The 19736-nt window shown below is 38.6% G+C and overlaps 1 protein-coding gene across 2 annotated transcripts in view; it reads left to right on the top strand.

Moving 5' to 3' along the window:
- The window catches only part of NMT2 (N-myristoyltransferase 2), a 31391-nt gene extending 12707 nt beyond the window's left edge, over window positions 1–18684 (top strand). For both annotated transcript variants that reach the window (XM_051609810.1, XM_051609811.1), the window contains exons 3-12: window positions 1086–1230; window positions 5071–5189; window positions 5286–5377; window positions 5481–5597; window positions 6271–6441; window positions 7579–7687; window positions 10745–10915; window positions 13355–13522; window positions 17698–17835; window positions 18033–18684. In XM_051609810.1, the coding sequence (XP_051465770.1) occupies window positions 1086–1230; window positions 5071–5189; window positions 5286–5377; window positions 5481–5597; window positions 6271–6441; window positions 7579–7687; window positions 10745–10915; window positions 13355–13522; window positions 17698–17835; window positions 18033–18053 (1251 nt within the window). In that variant the 3' untranslated portion in view covers window positions 18054–18684. The remainder of the gene's footprint in view (window positions 1–1085; window positions 1231–5070; window positions 5190–5285; window positions 5378–5480; window positions 5598–6270; window positions 6442–7578; window positions 7688–10744; window positions 10916–13354; window positions 13523–17697; window positions 17836–18032) is intronic.
- The last annotated feature ends 1052 nt before the right edge of the window (window positions 18685–19736 follow it).

A 19736-nucleotide genomic window follows, 5' to 3' on the forward strand; every position in this document is an offset into this window, starting at 1 on the left:
ATATGGAGACAGAGATCCATGGATATTCAGTAAAAAATATATATCTGGCTTGAAATCGATGCGTAATTGCTTAAAAATTTCCATTGCATTTGAAGACTATTCCTTAAAATGTATTTATTGCACTGCAGTCTGGGAAAATCTGAGCACAAGCGTGCTGATAGTGTGCCTCAGACCAGGACTTACCTCTTGGGAGATAACAAAACAAATTAATGAATTAAAGAAAGGAGAGGGAAGATCCCTTTAGGTTTAAAAGTCTGTTACCATTATTCCTCTGTACTTTCCTATGCAGGTAAAGTTCTCATTTCAGTTACACTTATGCATAGTGGTCAAAAGTGAGGGTTTGAGAGCTCAGTTTAGAAATGCTTAGCCTTAGTTTTTATGCTTTTAAAATAACTTTCTGTAAAGATTTTTCAACTTTTAATTGGTAAGTTCATTTATTTTATGCCTGCTTCCATCAGTTAAAATTATCTTTAGTTGTGAGTGTTGGCACAGTTGGCATTAGTGGCAAGATGGTTAACTCCTACATATGATACAATGCAGAAGGGTACCGACTGTAAAAAATGCAAGCTAATAGAAGGCAGATACAATATAACTAAGGTTAAAAAGTAGATATTTGTAGCAATACAGTGTGCCTGAAATACCTGAACAATAGTGAATTTCAATATTATTTTATCTTGTATGTGTAACTTCAACAACTTCAGACATTTTTGTGTGTGCCAGTGATATCTTAGATATATAAACTGATCTGTCTGCTTTTTGCTGTTTTATTGTATTTTACCAGGGTGGGGTGGGCAGGGAATAAAGGTAGCTTTTTTTTGTGATAATGGTATCTGGCCATAATGCTTCAGTACTGATGTTAAATTGCTGAAGTTTCATGGGTAAATGCAAGTGTTACTTAACGCTATTAAGTCATTTGTAAAGTTGCTTGTCTGTTGCCCATCTCACTTTCTACCTTCCTACCTCTGAAGGTTTTATCTAAATTAACCATGATGAGATAAGTGCATGAAATAATATGTAATAGTAAAATAAATTAACATGTTTGTACAATTTGTTCAAAATAAACTTCCTCTTCCGTTTGTGTACAGAATCCAGCCATTCCCATGCAGAAGCTTCAAGACATCCAGAGAGCAATGGAGCTGCTCTCTGCATGCCAAGGCCCAGCAAAGAATATTGATGAGGCTACCAAACGTAAATACCAGTTTTGGGATACACAACCTGTACCAAAACTTAGTAAGTTTAACTGGACCTGGGCATAAGATCTGTCTTATTGACCACTAAAAGAATGTGTGCCAGCTGTGTAGCATGTTCTCTAAAATGGGTATGAAGTTGGACTGTGTGCAGTAGAGATCCTTATTCTTTTGTGTAGTTTATGTGGAATTCTTTATGTCCTCTAGAAAAGTGCTTGCCTCCTCCACCCCCCAAATCATATGCAACAAAATGCAGTGTTAATAAATCTCATTCTGATTTTCTCTATAAAAATGGGAAATGCTATTGATGTTGCATTCCTTTGTATATTTTAGGTCTGAACTCTTGAACAACAGAATGTAAAAGGAAGTCTTTTCCACTTCAGGGAAAACAAGAACTCTAAGTGGTGACAAGGAGAAAACTATTCTTTTTTTTTTTTTTTCCCCATAAATAGATTTGCTATCAGCAGAGGTTTCTGCTGTAAGTTACACTGTTTTCATGCAGCTTTAAGTGGATGATAGTGCTTCTCTCACGCATGAACACTTTTACCGCTTTGTGTTCATGTGCTTCCTCCACAGTGAACATTATCTTGAGGACATGCTCTCTCAGAGTTTATTCTCTGTTCTTGGTGCCAAGTGAGATGGTGAGATGACCTCTCCTTGCTTTTAATTTTGTAAGGAATTTGGCAGATTACTTTTGATACTGGTCTGATCCCTGATAACACAGTTGGTAAATCTTAGACTTTGCTGGAGAAGATAGTTGCTGACTCTCTTGCTTTTTGTGAGTTGCTTTCTGAACCTTCCTCTTCCCCCTTCATTATCTTCAAATTAAGCAGTTGTAGTTCTTCAGTCCCAATGAAACTTAGGGACCCCACAAGTAAAGCAGTCTCAGTGCAATAGCTGTCACTGTTCTGTTCTGCAGGTTTCTCTCCATGACACTGGAGACTGGTGTAGAATAAGCAGAATGAAGGTACAGTCTAAAGCACAGGAGCAATCTGCTTGCTCGCTCTCTCTCTCTCTCTCTCTGCAGGACAGCTTTTCACATTAATCCTTTTCTATAGTTTAATCCGTAGTGATCTCATTTCTCCCTGACTTATCTTGCATAGAGAAGTCCAGAGCAGAGTCCCTGGATGTAATATTTTTCCACTGGATTGAACTGACTTGCGCTGGCACTACACCATACAAATTCTATCCAGATAGCTCTGTAAACTAATGGTAGTTATTGTTACAGTAATCTTGCCTAGGTGGAGGAAGAGCCTAAACTTGACGTGTAAATAAACAAAACACTCTGTCCATAACAAAGCTTTATCAGAGCAGTTCAGGTGTCTGCACAGCAGTTCCAGGATTTCAGTTCAGGTTAGTCAGTGTATCTTGCAGTGCTTCTATAGAGATGAGAGTCTGTCACTTGCCGGCCTAAAAGGACTAACACGTTGTCTCTAAAAATGATTTGTTAGTGTTGTTCAGTAGAAATATGCTTTGTTGAATTTGGCTGGCAGAAGTTTTGTTCAACAGTGTTTATTAATTGCTTCTTGATCCTGTTGATTTTTTTTTTTTAAGCTTTTACTTTATCTGCTGGATGAACATACTGGGAGATCTTCACTATGTGATGTGCTAGACGTGTTTTGGAGGAAAAAAATGATCTGTTGATTCAAGAAATAGCTGTAGTGATTTTTGAATTAAGTTGACTTCAGAATCCCCGTGTCTTCTAGTTAAGGTTGTTAGGAATAGGTCCTTTAGTTAGGCTAAGTCTGCAATGTAGTGGCAGTAACATTTAGGCTGCTGATACTTTCCAGGGTTTGTGTAAAGATGCTGGTAATGATGACCTTCCAAACTGGACAACAGGCCATAACTATTCATCAAGGTTCCACATCATTTGGGAGAAGTTTGTGTTACAAAGGAACATTTGTCTGTCTAGAGCTTGGTGAAGATGATGATAGGGTTGACCTCAGTGCTGGGGGAGGTTATGGACTAGATTGTCTTGAGTGCCATCCCATGGCACCTACAGGACAAGGCAATCAGGCCCAGTCAGCATGGGTTTATGACAGGCAAATTCTGCTTTACTAACCTGATCGCCTTCTATGACAAGGTGACCCATTTGGTGGATGAGGGAAAAGCTGTGGATGTTGTCTACCTAGACTTCAGTAAAGCCTTTATGATGTTTCCACAGCATTCCACAGGAGAAACTGGCTGCTCATGGCTTGGACAGGCATACTCTTCTGGCTAAAATCCTGGCTGAATGGCTGAGAGTTGTGGTGAATGTAATTCAGCCCAGTTGGCAACTGGTCACAAGTGATGTTCCCCAGGGCTCAGTGTTGGGGCCAGTTCTCTTTTATATATTTATCAGTGATCTGGAGAAGGGCATCAGGTACGCCCTCTGAAAGTTTGCGAATGATGCCAAGTTGGGTTGGAGTGTTGATCTGCCTGAGGGTAGGGAAGGCTCCACAGAGGGACCTTGACAAGCTGGATCCATAGGCCAAGGCCAATTGTATGAGATTCAACAAGGCCAAGTGCTGGGCCCTGCACTTGAGTCACAACAGCCCCATGGAACACTGCAGGCTTGGGGAAGAGTGGCTGGAAAGGACCTGGGGGTGTTGTGTTGTTTGATAGCCAGGTTGAATATGAGCTGGCAGCGTGCTGAGATGGCCAAGTAGGCAAACAGCATCCTGGGTGGTATCAGTAGTAGTATGGCCAGCAGGACCATAGGGAAGTGGTTTTCTCCCTGTACTTGGCACTGATGAGATTGCATTTCATACACTGTGTTCAGTTTTGGGCTCCTCACTACAAGAAGGACATTGAGTTGCTGGAGCATGTCCATAGAAGGGCAGTGGAGCTGGTGGAGGGTCTAAGAGTACAAGTCTTACGAATAGCATCTGAGGGAACTGGGGTTATTTAGCCTGCAGAAAAGGAGGCTCAGGGGAGACCTTATAGCCCTCTGCAATTACCTGAAAGGAAGTTGTAGCAAGGTTTGGGGGTTGGTCTCTTCTCCCAGGGAGCAAGTGATAGGAAAAGAGGAAATGGCGTCAAGTTGTGCCAGGGAAGGTTTGGATTGCATATTAGGGAAGATTTCTTCACCCAAAGGGTTGCCAGGCATTGGAACAGACTGCCCAGGAAACCCTTTGAGTCAGCATCCCTGGAGGTATTTGAGAGACATGTAGATGTGGTGCTTAGGAACATGGTTTAGTGGTGGACCAGGCAGTGTTAGGTTACTGGTTGGAGTTAGTGACTTTAAGGGTCTTTTCCAACCTAAATAATTCTATGATTTGGCAGGTGCTGCTCCAGAGAAGAGGAACAGCATCTGTTTATAGCTTTATACTGAAGGACCAGGATTTTAAGGGTAAGGGAGGAGAAGAAAGCACGCTTTCATGTAGGATTGTAGGAACAAGTTTCACGTTTCAGCAGCCTCCCTTTAAATGCCCTGGCTTTGCCATTCCGCTGCTCCTGAGTAATGCTGTTGAGTTCAGGTCTGTTCAAGTCAGTGGCAAACAGGAACTGAGCTTGTTGGCTGTGTGTAGAACATGTTTCTTGTGAGGAGACCGTGAGTCTCATGGCTGGCTAAATGCTGTGCATGTGCTTCTAAATCGATGTCCTGTGTTATGAAATACTGGGTATCAGTGGAGGTAGAGTAGTTATATGCATATATATAGGTATTCCGATGAGATAATAATTAGTCTGACCTCAATCTGTGAAAATGAGAAGTGTTATAAGCTAATAATACTAATTCTTTTTTCAGCATTTTTTAAAAGCTTCAAGTTTCTATCACACAATTATGAGAAAATACCATTACATGAATTAAATGCAGTTTTGAGAACTATGAGGAAAGCCAGCAATGTAACTGTTCTTTTTTTCTTTTTTTCCTTTTTTTTTTTCCTTCCTCCTCCCTTGAAAGATGAAGTTATAACTTCACATGGTGCAATTGAACCAGATAAGGACAATGTCCGCCTAGAGCCATATTCTTTGCCACAGGGTTTTATGTGGGACACATTGGATCTTAGCAATGCTGAAGTTGTAAGTAAAACAATTTGTATGTGTATCTAAAATCATTGAAGCTTATTCTGACTGATGTGTGTGGATAAAACTGGATTTTTTTGTCTGTGTTTTCAGCTGAAGGAATTATACACACTGTTAAATGAGAATTATGTAGAAGATGATGATAATATGTTTAGGTTTGATTATTCACCTGAATTTCTTCTGTGGTGAGTAGCGAGTTCCACATTCTTCTAAGGCTGGAGTGCAAAGAAGGGTGTTTTAATTACATCTTCTTAGGCAGTAATTTGTAATTATTTCTGTCAATTCTAGGGCACTACGTCCTCCAGGTTGGTTACCCCAGTGGCACTGTGGGGTTAGAGTGTCTTCAAACAAAAAACTGGTAGGATTCATAAGTGCCATTCCTGCAAATATTCGTATTTATGACAGGTAAAATTACTGTTACTTTTGTATTCGTAAAATAATAACACCGTGAAACAAATCTTAAACTGATATCCATTGCCATAGAGAACTACAAAAGAGAGGAGACTTGGTGACCATCAAGAGTCAGAAGTGTCCTGAGTATTTAGCAGAGATTTATTTTTTTTTACCCTCTTTTTTTTTTTTTTTTCCCCCTGCAGAAATTCTTTTGGGCTCCTTACAATAAAGACTAGTAATACATAAGTAAGGAATTTTCTTATTTATGGATGATACAGATAATGATACAGAATTTTCTGACCCTACTGGAAGGTATTTAAAGGAGTCAGTCAGCTGGACGTCCTTGGCCAGGTCTTCATACACTGACAGTCTTAAAGTATTATGACACCATGCAGCCTGTGACTGGATGCCACTCAGCATCTTAAAGTAAGGCAGTTGGTTAAATCTTGATAGAGCTCTGAAAAAGGAGTGTTGCAAACATCTTAGCCACAGCTTTCATATTGCATAATATGCTATTACACTGTCAGTAGCATAGATGAGTATTTGTTGCAGATGTACTTTGTCACAGGCTAGTTTATTTTTACCTCAAATTATTCGGTCACAACATGGGAAACTACAATTACGAAAATTAAAATACACGATGTGCAACTCTTTTTGACTTTTTCATTATTTAATGTCTTTTTAGTGTGAAGAAAATGGTAGAAATCAATTTTCTTTGTGTCCATAAGAAGCTGAGATCTAAACGGGTAGCACCTGTACTGATTCGGGAAATTACCAGAAGAGTAAACCTGGAAGGAATTTTTCAGGCTGTTTACACTGCTGGAGTGGTACTCCCAAAACCTGTGGCCACTTGCAGGTAACCTAGGTGATGTTGATAATAATATCAGTTCCTACAGCAGTTATTTAAAATAACATTTTGTGCAGTTGGCTACAAATAATAAAAGTGTAACATTCAAATAAATTATATGTTGTGGCCTTGAGTACGTGAAGGCCCGAGTGTTTGTCAGGGTGGTTTGCTTTGTAATTCTGGTTCCTGCCCATTATCCCCCCCGCAATGCCTTGGATAAAACAGCTTTTTAGATTATAATCAAATTTTGTGTTTGTTTATCATACCTTAAATAGACTAATAGATGTTTCTGTTAACGTTCTGGTGGAAGCCAAGCTAGCAGTGACAACATTGTATACCTGTGTTTTTCAAGTGGCCTGTTTCCCTGCTGGGACACTTCCCTGTTGACCTGGTTGCTTGCCAAAGATGGCAGATCATTTCTGGGAATTGTATGATTTGCTTTTTTTGAAATATGCTCTTCTTCCGTGGAGAAAGGAGAACTTGATCAGCGTTTAATAAAGTTTGGAAAACTGTCATGTGAGAGGAGTTCTATGTAACCACATAGAATCTTGTTTGTTCGGAGTGTTTTTTATTTCTACTGGGAGAAGTTAAGTTTCAGCAGTGTTAGTTCAGTTGTCTATCCTGGAGGACAGGGTGCTTTTTCATTTCAAGTTGTGTTTATACCTATCAACACCCAACACTTCTAAATTTCTCTAAGGAAAAAGCCAAAACAATCATGTTGTCTTGGAGTAACCAGGGATGTTCTGTTGCACTGTGATCTCCTAGGAAGAAATCTCCTTAAATGAACTCCTTGGACATGAGCAGGGGGTCCTGTCTGTACAAGAAAATAAATGTTACTGTGTAAGTATAGTGAGATTGTCAGGGCTATGGCAAGTGCTAAAATGTTTAGCCCTGTGATTACTCATTCTGTAAAAAAAAGCATTTGCTTGGATTCAAAGCATGGTGATAGCCGGTATCTTTAAAAGCCATTGTTTGGTTATAGCTTTTCCTTATCTTTGATTGCTCAAGCTTCTTGCAGACATAGTACAGGCTTGCTGAGAAACAAATTTGGAGAGGAGAAGGAGTAACGCAAGAAAGTAGGGAAAGGGATGCAAGTAAAGCAGACACTTACAATACTGTTTAACTCATTATTAATTTGATTTTCAGGTATTGGCATCGATCATTGAATCCCAGAAAACTGGTGGAGGTGAAATTTTCACATTTGAGTAGAAACATGACTCTACAAAGAACAATGAAGCTCTACAGACTTCCTGATGTAAGCAGTGTTACTTCTAGAGAATCCCCACAGTTACTGTGAGGCCCAAAATAACCTTCCATCTGTCTCTGGCAGCACAGGCTTTTCTGTGGAAAGGCAGTGTGTGCAGGACATTAAAAAAAAAAAAAAAAGAAAATCTGGTTGATGAAAAAGACCTTAAGGGCTACACTAAACAAGAGGGACTATTGCTGGAAATGTAGATCCGTATATAGAGAGAATGTAATTTTTTGACCTAAAAGCCTTAAACAAAGAAAAACCGAAAACACTGACTTCCTAAACATGAAGGATTGAGTTGAAGTTGTGTAAGACTGACTATTCTTGGTATGATTAATCTGGTAAAGGATTACTGGAACAGAAAATTAACAGTTCTTGTCTTAAAATTCTCAGAGAAGTCCATCAGAAGGTTGGTCGAGTACAGCAGGATTGTTGATTCCACTCTAATTCACAGTTTTTTCTGTTCTGGCTCAGCAAAACCCACTTCAGTATGTTGCATATTGTTTATTTGCATGGTCTAGCAGAAAAAAAAAAAGAAAAAAAAAAGTGTTCTGACATATCTAAGTTAGTTAAAAGTACTTTTTCTCAAATATTTTCTCTAATAGTTAGGCTGGCAAAAAGCCCTAGGATGCAGTTCCATGATGGGGTACATCACTGTAAGTCGTCTGAGATGTACTATTAAAAAATCTCATTGCTCTAATTAATAGCCTTTAAAAGCTAGTTTAGGCTTTATGATTGAAAATAACTCCTTTGCTTTTAAAAGCTACCTTTCTATTTGTAGGGATTGCAGAGTATCTTTTACCTGTACTGTATCAGTAAATGTTTCTTTACTTAAACAAACCCTCCCTTTTGGTTAAAAAACCCACAACTTTTTTTCCTCACTTGTAGTACTTTGTTATGATTTATATGACTTTGGACAGTCGTGCCTGTTGGGTATATTTACCTCGATGCTGCAGGTTCTCTTACTGCTTATATATCTGAGATATCTATCTGACACTAAGCTGTCCTCAGTACAGAGCATGTGCCATGGCTCAATCCGAGCTCCTGCTGCTGTCAGAGAGACTCGTTTCCTGCGCTGCCTGGATGCTGCCTCTGCCTGCACACGCAGGTTCTCCCTTGCGTGCAGGGCAGCAGTTTGCAGAGCTTAAGAATTAATAACCAAATTAATTAGGTTTTAATCTTGTAGACCTAAATATAGATCCGTCAGATCTTGAAGACATTTTTAATCATCTAAAGAAGTGTAGTAGATCATCTTCCTATATCATAAACCCCAGATTTAAACAGAAAAATACATTATGGAAAACAACAAATACATTGTATCTCCTTCCTAAAAGGTAGCTAAGGCAAAGATACTATAGGGATATGCAAATAGAAAAAACATGCTTTGAAAATGAACTTTTAAAACCAAGTGATGTAGGAGTCTGTATGCTCAGCTGTTTGTTTATTTTTTTTTTATTGGATTTGGGGTCTTCTCCCACGGAAAATAAATATTTAATCTTTGTGCTAATATTTTCTCTTCAGGTGTTGTGCTTTGCAGTTTGTTCGGTGGTTGGTTTTTTGGGGGTTATTTTTGAAGGTTTTTTTCCTAAGAAAGGGTTTAAGTGCTGTTGATGATCTTTATCCTCAGTTTCAGTCTGTTATCATAAAAATCTGTTGCACGAATGTGGTCATTCAGGCCACACTGTCCTGTCCCTCAGCACCAAGCACTGTTTCTTGCATTTTAGCCTCTTAGCGTCCTTGCAATATTATTGCCACTGGGAGCTCATTGTCCTTTAAGAGGAATTAATCATTCCTAATGACTTGAACAGTCTGAATTTAAAAGGTTTGCAGAAATAATACATACTGTAATTAATAAATACCACCCTCACTGAAGGCTGTGTTTGTGCATGGGCCTATAGATATAAAAAATAAAGTTGTGGGTTGATTGTTTTTTTTTCCTAAGTGTTTAGTCTCTTGAGGAAGAAGTTTTGTGGAAGAGGTAAATTTTGGCTTTGTTTAGAATAAGGACAAGAGTCAGCTGAACACCCTTATGGATTCAGGGCATTTGAAAATCTAGATGATTTGCCCAGGCTGCTCAGGAAAGCAGGAAGACTAAAATGTACTACATAGGCCAGAGCTGTGGCAAAACATGCCTTGACTTTTTTATCTGGCTGCTCATTCCCAGACTATGTCAATAAATAACCACCCCCAGAATAATGCCTTTTGAGCAGGCCATAATCAGCTACACTAATTTCAGGCTTTCAGTAATCAAGTCTCTACCTGGCTGCTCTTGCAATTGACATTGCCGTGATTAATGTGATACGTGCCGAAGAGTGTAGCTCAGACAGATGAAGCAGGATGAATGAGCTCTGAGAAGAGCAAGCCTTAGCCTCCCAAAAAGGAAATATTTAGGAAAGCTAACAAAAGCTAGGGAGAAAACTTGAATCACCTTTGCTTGTTTAAACATTAATTGCATAGTACTGGAAAGCACTTTTTTTTCCTCTTCTGATGTTTAAAGTCAAATAAATAACTTTATTTGTTAAATACTGTAGGTTTTTGATTTCAAGTTTTGAGAGGCAGTTGTGCCTGTATAGCAAGCTGAGTTAGCAAGGGAATTTGTACGTGTGAGGAATAGGTGGATTTTTTTTTTTGTTAAGTAATTTCTGATTAAACTTAATCAGCTGACTTTGGTTTATAGCTTAACTGTGATTTTCATGTCTTGTTTCTGTGTCTGGGCCCTAGGTATTTTAGAAGAAGATGAGAAATAAAGATTGACCTAAAAAACCCCAAAATATAAAATGTGTGAAGTCTAGGCTGTTGGCAGTGGTATCTCTTTGAAGTTGTTTCAATAATGAAATATAAAGATTGAAGTGCTCCAGACTGTCTCAGTAATTAGAAAAGAGGGAATTCTGATTGAAAGACGTTTGTAAAGTATCATAATGAATTAGGTGGCTGGGATAAAGTAGGCTAATAATGAATGCATTATAGCAAGTGGAGTGGCTCTATAACCTACTTTCAGCCTTTGCTGTGTATGCAGTTTTCCTTACAATATCTTAATATTTATTTTTCTTTTGTTATAATAAGGCCACAAAGACTTCAGGTCTGAGACCAATGGAACAAAAAGATACTAAAGCAGTACAAGAATTAATCAACACTTACTTGAAACAGTTTAATCTTGCTCCTGTGATGGATGAAGCAGAGGTAGCCCACTGGTTCCTGCCTCGGGATCATATTATTGACACTTACGTCGTAGAGGTAAAACATACCCTAATTACTTAATGAATGTAAATGTTAATGCCACTGATAAAAGTTGATATCAGCATCAAGTTCTTAAAATTCCAACAGTATGAAAAATGTGTGCTATAGCTAGATAGAATTTTGTAGCATGATTCAAGCCTTGCTCTTAGTATTTCATTCTGTTAATGAGAAAATGTTTTGTTGTGATAAACTGCAGTGCTCTTATAACAGGGTTTTTTAAAGAAGAATTTTGAAATCTCAAAATATCACTAGCTTGGAAATACTACAGCAAAAAAACACCTGCATTCCTCCTTTTTTTTTGTCCCCATAGAGATATGACATGATAATAAGCAATGATTTTCAATTTTTTTAGAAAAAAATTTAAAAATTTATATAATGACTGAGATAAGGATTTGTTTAAATTCAGTATAATTCTCCCAGGTGTCTCAAGTTTCTGCTATGCACCATTTCAAAATTCATTATTTTTAAAACCAGTGTTAGAAGCATCTTCTGGGGGATTTAGGTTTTTCTGTAGTCTGTTTCAGTAATAGGTATGCTTTTTCCAGTGTAAGACTGTGTGTATGTATGTGTACAAATTTGTATGTATGTGTATATACACATGTATATGCATGAGTATATGTAAAATAGAGGTGTAAAAAGTAAACTACACTTGGTGCTGTCGTGTGTTACTGTCAGACAGGAGTTCAGTTATCTTGAAAATTATTATCTTTGTCCACCAACAAGATGGAGAGTATCATCTATTCCTACCACCTACTCTTCCCTCCCCACTTCCACCCTACAACCTGCTGGTTGCAATACTTCTTGCAAAATAAGCTGTGCAGGAAGGAGCAGTCTAGCATTTGTATTGGAAATTTCCACAGCATGGTTGGAATAGCTGCCATAAAGCTAGTTGAGAGAGACACACTCTTCCCTTTGAGTCCATGTTAAGTCAGTTGCAGACACTGTATGTAGATAGTGTATTACTTTGTTTATAGTGATAATGTTATTTCAAAAAAGGCAGCATTAACATCCTTAAACCTGCCAGCTCCTTACAGAAGGTGCAGCTGGTGAAGCTCAGTGTTCCCACACTGAAATCTGAATCTGTGCAGGAGTCTCAGCTGAATTTAGAAACTTACTGAGTTGTCCAATCTTAGCTTTTATCTCCACTTGATAGTGGGTTTACTACTTGCTCATTGGGCTCCTCCATGGTCTAATTTAATGTATTGTTCCTCCTTTTTTCTCCACTTTAAATTCTTCTCCAGCCTCTGGGCCGTGCTCCCTAGGTCAGTTTTGGCTTTGTTAGGGAGTTCACGCCTACACAAAAGTCCACAAGCAGCAGATCAGCATGAGTGTGCCCTTGGCAATGCTTTTTAACTGAGCGGTGCAGTCTTTGCTTGCTTGTTTAAGACTGTCTCTTGAACTAGTTTTTCAGTACAAAATGTGGGTTTGTTGGTGCTAAAAAACTTTTTAAGATGTGTGGCCCAGAGAAGCTAGTATCAGATTTTAAAATTATCTTTGTAACATGCAGAGCTAAAATCTTAAAATACTTTGTATAATTCCTTAATTAATATTTTCATCATTCTTCTGAGTTTAGTGAGTGGCTTAATAACTTTTCTGTTGTTTGTTGTTAGTTTATCTCCACTACAGAATCTATACTTGCTCTAAGACAATAGCTTTTTTGCATGTGATGGGTTCAACTCTTTTAGTTTTAATGTGGAAGTACTATCAGTTTAAGGATCCATGTGAAGTCCTTCACTGAGCTCAAATAGTGGGCACCAGTCATTCAGAAAATAAAGCAAATGAGCATTTGTGTGTCTCCTTTGCCTTATCTTCTTGGAAATATCAAGAGACCCAATCAGAATAGGAGTGAAAATCTGGGTAATTTTTTTGAGCTCAGCATGTCAGTCATAACCCATGTAATAATTATTTCCCTTTTCTAACTGATCTACACTCTTGAAGATGGTTAAACTTCATTAGGTATGTGAAATAGTAAGAAAGTTGATGTAGGATACTTTAGATTTCTGTATAAGTACCATCTGATGACTACCAGTCTTGTTAGAATTTCAATGTGATTTAGCACTGTTGTCTAGCAAGTGGATTGTGCTTGATTAATAATCACTAGAGCTTTGTTTGTAGCAGGCTGGGCTGGGGAAACAAACTGAAATGCTTTGGTAATTGCTTGTCAAAATGTTATTAGTGAAACAGACTAGAAAAACCTAGATGTTTGTTTCCTTTTCTGAAGTGACCATTTCAGGCTTCAGTCTTGCTTTGGTGTATAGATGCATCCTTGGCAGGAATTCAGTTTCTTCACATCTTAGCCAAGATTACCTGTTACACCATAATACGGTGTGCAAAACTGTGCTGCATTTATTACTTATTTTCTGTAGAACGGCCATGTTTGCCTAACCAATAACTGAGTGATTACTTCTTATTAATTGACTTTGTTTTATTTTGTAGGGCTCAAATGGTATTTTAACAGACTTCCTGAGTTTCTACACATTACCTTCAACAGTGATGCACCATCCTGTTCATAAAAGCCTCAAAGCTGCCTATTCCTTTTACAATATTCATACAGAGACCCCCCTCTTGGATTTAATGAATGATGCACTCATTATAGCTAAATTGGTAAGCTGTGGGTTGGTTGTTTTTTTTTCCTCCTTCTTTCACAAAAGTGGTCTTAGGAGTGGTGGCAAGGTAAGAATTGGAAGCAGTGAATCCATGTCATTGCATTCAGTTTTCTTTTACTATCTACAGCACAGAGTGCAGTTGATGAGGCATGTACTATATATATTAAAACAGGAAACACAATGCTTGTTTTTGCTTTTTTACTTTGAGTGATGCTGGGGTATGACAAGTGCATGAAGATCAAGTGTTTTCAATAGCCTGAACTGTGTAAATACCCGAGAGCATACTGATGACCATATTCAATAAGTATCAGAAGAATGGAAAGTATGACTAAAGTATTTTCCATTGGAGATGAGTTAATAAGTTCTATTAAATAAATTTTGTTTGTTTGTTTGTTTTCCAAAAAATTTTAAAATTCATTTGTGCAAGCTTTATGATTTTATCTTGTTACTAACTGCTGCGTTTAGAGCTCTCTAGATGATGACCTCTTGTAGCTTTTAAGCACACCTTCATGCATGGAGTTACATTGATAGATGGTTTAGTTGAATGGAAGGAAGAGACTATAATGAAGTTTTTAAACATAAGAATTGTAAAAGTTTAGTGATGGCTGATGAAAAATTAGCACTCAGCCCTTAATCATCAGGGTCTCAGGGGAGTGCAGTGCAAACACCAATGGCAGTATAGTCTGTGGTACAGAGCTGTGTAGGGGATGCACATCCCAGCACTCTGAATGAATTCTCAGAGACCTCTTTAGTCCTGGCACTTCACAGCCCTGCACAGGCTTCATCCAGTCCATGGTATCTACTCAAGCAGCTGTTTCCAACACGCTGCAAAGCCCCGGCACGTTTTCTGTCCTGATGCTTGAGGCTTGACCCTCCCAGCTGCTTGTGGTGTTACACCTACTAGATGAGTGTTCAATGCAAGAGAAGGCTGGATGTGCTCCAGCTGGCCTTGTTCAGAGCCATCTGCACTGCACGTGGCGTAGAGGTTTCCATGTTGATCCTTTGTGAAGCCAGTGATGGTCTTCAAAGGCTGTATCTGTTCAGACTTCAGGCTGTGTGAAAGCAGCTGCAGAGTCTTCAACGTGTCGGTCTCGGCCATGTTTGCGCAGCATGGCAGCTGAGCCGGTGTCTGTGGTGTGAGCTGCTTGCTGAGCCTTGTTGAGCTATAAGTGGTATTGAGCTGAGTAAGAAGTCTGAAAGGAAAACTCCTGGATAGTTATTGGAAACATAAAACCCCATTATTCAGGCTCCAGAATAATAACCAAAGGAAGTTCAGAGGCAGACTTTGAAAGGTATTAAGATATGTGAAGATGTGGGAAGATGGCTAGTATAGATTTCAGAAGTGGCTAAAAATACTAATACTACTTATTCTTAGAAGTCACAGTGAAAAAAGGAATAAAAGTTGGCTTCCATTTGAAGCATGGCATAGGGAGCTGAGTGGCTGGCTATTTACTAGGCCATGGATGGAACAGGTAAGGAAGCAGTCACATGGTCTAACTGCAAGGCTTTGTACCTTCCTCTGTCCATGTTTCTCTCAATGTGACATGCAATTCTTTTGTTTCAAATGGATCATCACATAGTTAGAACACTGGCATTTCAACACTTCTGGATTCCCAGAGTACCTGCTTGGCCTGTCTGCATCATTAGATGCCTAATTGCATTTGCAAATCTGCCTCTTGGAGGAAAGGTGAGGCAAGGGAAGAGAAATTATAAATACAGTCCTACTCACAGCTTTGTGTTTCCAAATGTATTTGGTCTGGCTGGGATGGAGTTAACTTTCTTCCTAGCAGCTCATGTAGTGCTGCAGTTTGTATTTGTGACTGAAACAGGTCTGGTAACAGCCTGTTTTGGCTACTGCTGAAAAGTGCTGGCACAATCTCAAGGCTTTATCCCTTTCACCCCCAGTGAGTAGGCTGAGGATGGGCAAGAAGTTGGGAGGGGACACAGCAGGACAGCAGACCCCAACTGACCAGAGGGATTTTCCACACCATATGATGTTGTGCTCTGCAAAAAAGGCTGAAGGAAAGGAGGAGGAAGGGAGGATGCTCCTGGTTACAGCATTTATCTTCCCAAACAACCATTATGCATGCTGAGACCTTGTTTTCCAGGAATTGGCTTGACACCTTCCTGCTGATGGGAAGTAGTGAATGAATTCTTCTTTTTGCTTTGCTTGTGTGTGCAGCTTTTGCTTTCGCTATTGAACTGTAATTGCATTTTGATTCACAAGTCGTCTTGCCTTCCTTCTATTTTCTCCCCATCCCCTGGGAGAGCGAAAGGCTACGTGGGTGTTTTTGGCCCTTGGCTGGGCACATCCCACCACAGTCCTGTTTGTACTCCAAAAGAATGCATTTTGGAGGTACAATTCAAGTCAGCAAATTGTTTTCAGGGTTTGTGTGGCAGATTAATGTTGATTTTTGTCTTCATGTTACACTATATAAAGTTAGCTTAGAACTAAGTGCGGTAAAATTGTGGCAATTAATAGGACAAAATGCCTGAACTCCAAAGCAAAACTCAAAATATGGAGTTATGCACTTAGGTTCTATGTATCCTGCATGTAGAGAGTGGGATTTTGCAGCTGGATAATCCGGCTCCAAACCCTGGGTATTTAGTTGCTGAAGAGACTGGGTTTCTAGATCAAGAACAAGATAGAACTTATAACAGGGAACAAATTCACTTCTGAGTCTGCTCTAATGGTCTGCCAGAGCTATGGAGCAAGTATCTTTGAACAGAAACAGTTTTTTACCTCTCAGAAGACATTTACCTGAACCTAATCTGTTGATGTTTAGATATTTGATAAAAACTACATCCCTAGACTTTATAATTTATTTGAATATTGAGTGCTTAATTGCAGAGCTTCATTAGTGTGTCTGTATCTACAGTGTGTCTCTTTTTCCCCCCCTCTTTATGCCTTCTGAAATTTCTTTCACGGTCTGTTGTTGGAATATTTCAAAATTAACTTCTTTAGATGCCAAGTGTCAAATCCTTACCACCTTATTCATCTTGTTTCTGTGTGTTTTTCACAGCACATTTGACTTAGTATGGCTTCCTCTGCACACAGAACGATCTGTATGTAAGGCAGTGAGGAACCCTACTAACTCACTGTCTGTGCTTTGTGACTTTCTTTTAAATAGTCCTAAACTGATGGAGAGCTTAAAATGCTCTTTTTCTTCAACCTCCTATTTTTTCTAACATGGGGTGCTTCTTTAAAAGAAAAAAAAATAATCTAGTTTTTATACTGAGTAAGGAATGTTCCTTACCATCTTCTTGTGCTTAAGTAACTGAGCATTATTGCTTTGTAACTTCTGTTTATCCTAGGTTATAGAAAGACCTGCTGGCACACTGCCTTTGTGCTGTTAAGACTCCAGGATCTTAGGTCAGACTCTCTTGCAGTTAATTGCAAATAAGTGGACTTTTATATCCAGACACCCAAGCAAATTCAGCTTTTCACTCGTGACGATTGTCATTGTGGTGGCTAAACTGATGTTTCTTTTATGTTGCTTGTTAAGAGTTCACGTTGAGTTGGGATTTTGTTATGGTTATGTTGCTGCACAGAACCCAGAGACTAATTCAGCTATGGGGCTGTTCCGAGAGCAAAACAGCTCTTTTAGTGATGAATCCAGGAGGTTGATGGAAAAAGGAGTTGGTATGAGGGTGCATGAGTAGGGGAGGAGGAGTAACGTGTGAAAGAGGGGAGTTCTAAAGGCAGTGGGATTTCAGAAGAGGACCAAACTGCAGAAATATATTTATCATCAACAGAATGATAAACGGCTGAAAAATACCGTAAGCTGGATTTATGCAGCTTTAGCTGGAATAGGCTGTGTGTGTCAAAGCACTGTCTGTGACTGTAAAAAAAAATGCATACCTGTACAGATAAAATAATGGATAATGCCTCAAGGATTCTTCAGACCTTTTCCCCTGAAAGTGGCTTTGAAATCCCTACACTTTTGGAGATAATAATCAAGCACAGTTGTGCCTTCTACTTCGCTTTTTATTGGGAAAATTTCTTTGTGCATGTATCTAATTAAAAGGCAAGATTTCTTACTGTCTTTTTCATACACTTCATTAGCCTGGTCTCTTGGATTTTGTGTACCACTGTGTAAAGTATCATTTGTGCATCATCTGAAAGTTTAGAAAGTAAAATTTAAATAACTTTTTTTTTTTTGCTATTGCCAGAAAGGATTTGATGTGTTCAATGCACTAGACTTAATGGAGAACAAAACATTCCTGGAAAAACTCAAGTTTGGGATTGGAGATGGAAATTTGCAGTATTATTTGTACAATTGGAGGTGTCCTGGCATGGAATCTGAAAAGGTAAGGGAGAAAAAAAGAGAGCTTCTGAATTCTGTTAGGTATAATGGTACATTAATCTACACTGGCCAAAATGGTCAGAAGATTTAAAATATGTTTTTAAATGAGTCATATTTAAGATCCATAATTGAGGGGCAGAAAACTATTTAGATTTATTGCCATATTTAATCTAAAAGACTATCTTTTTGTTCTTCCTTTAGGTTGGTCTTGTATTACAATGAGGACGCTTATGTTTCTAGAACTCTGAGGTCATGGTTTCAATTGATTTGGTCGCCAGTATGGTTCAAGAGGAGTAAAAGCACAACTTTGGTGATACTGAAATAGTCCATTAAACCTGAACAATGAAGACATCCATATGTGACCAAATTTATGCATTTTCAGATAGATCAGGAGGTCCATGAAACTCTGTTATTGTCATGAAAAGAATAAAAGCACATTCATTTAAGTTTCAAAGCTTAGCTTGCACCTTGATGAGAAGAAGGTATTTTTTTTCCACTCTGTAGAAAAGACTGTTTTGTACAAACTGAACTTAAGTGGTGCATTAGGGTACAAAAATATTTGCTATTATGTGGAAGAACTGCTGCATTTCTATTTATTAAGTGGTGTTGTATGTTTGTCAGTGTAAGAGAATGAAGGATACAAACTTGAGTATCTTTGCTATTTACTTCGCGTGGATATCATCATTTGGGGGAAAACCATGAAGTATGATACTTTTGTAGCTCTATGAAAGTCCTGGGTGTTTTTGTAACTGGAGCAGTATATGACAATGTACTGGTTTAACTAGTACATTTTTTTCTCCATACGCAACGCTGCCAAATCAATAAAAATACAGATTTGTACTTTGATCTTCAATAGATCAGTGGATTGATTTAACAGTATCGCACTGTTCAGTGCAGGTGTTACCTATTTGCTGGAATGATAATACATTACTGTACTTTCTTTACAGTTGTGGCACAAAACCTTAGTTTTTCCTCAGTAGAATAACATCAGCCTGTGTGTAAAACTAAGAATTTTAGTAGTGCTATCAGGATATTTATAGTTTGAATGTTTTCAACGCTTCTGCGAAATTGCACATATTCCTTTGTCTACTTTGATTTCCTATGAAGTCTGTAATTCCAATGAAAAGTATCTTGTGTAAATACGTAGTCATAAGTTGTTCCTGGTAGTGTTTTTATCCTGACTTTGGAACAAGAAGTTTTGCTATTTATGTGGCTGGTAAGCAGAAGAGAAATGGTCGACCGTCAGTCCTTGGAAGTCTCTGTACTGTGCTTCCTGAAATGTAGAAGGGCTGACCTTTGTTGTCGGGGGGAGATGTTTTAATTCCGTCATGAATGCTCAGCAACCAGAATGGCTTCTGAAGCACTTTATATGCGTTCCAGCGTAGCGTCCTAGCGAGATACAATAGCAGTTCTTTCAGCTCATGGATGCTGCAGTAATGTGAGCACCAAGAAAACCTGCATCAGGAAACTGTTCTAGCTGAAAGTGCCAAATTGTGGTAGTGAAGCCTCTGTGCTGTGAGCATCTTTTGAATGTGACTTGAATATCTTATGAAATGCAAATGTCTGAACTTTCCTTTTAAACATGCCTGTAATTCTGACAGCAGATTTTGCTGAAAGTTGAACTCTGTACCTGAAAACATTAATTCACATGAAGATACATTTGTCTTTTCTTCATAACTGCTATCCCTATCCACCTCCTTATAGCAGTGGGTTTTTTCTTTCTTGCTGCTCCTTTTCCAATGTGTGAATGGTTTGTGGTTTGTTTTCTTTTTCTTGTTGATTTGTGGTAGGAGGATTCTGCCGTAGAGACGGTGATAAATACTTTCCCTTACTGCGTTATAGCTCTGTGATTAAAGCATTTTGACCCCCTTCAAACAAATGAAGGGATTGAATGTGGTTTGTCTG

This window comes from Apus apus, chromosome 2 (genome assembly GCF_020740795.1).
Source record: "Apus apus isolate bApuApu2 chromosome 2, bApuApu2.pri.cur, whole genome shotgun sequence".
NCBI classification, from domain to species: domain Eukaryota; kingdom Metazoa; phylum Chordata; class Aves; order Apodiformes; family Apodidae; genus Apus; species Apus apus.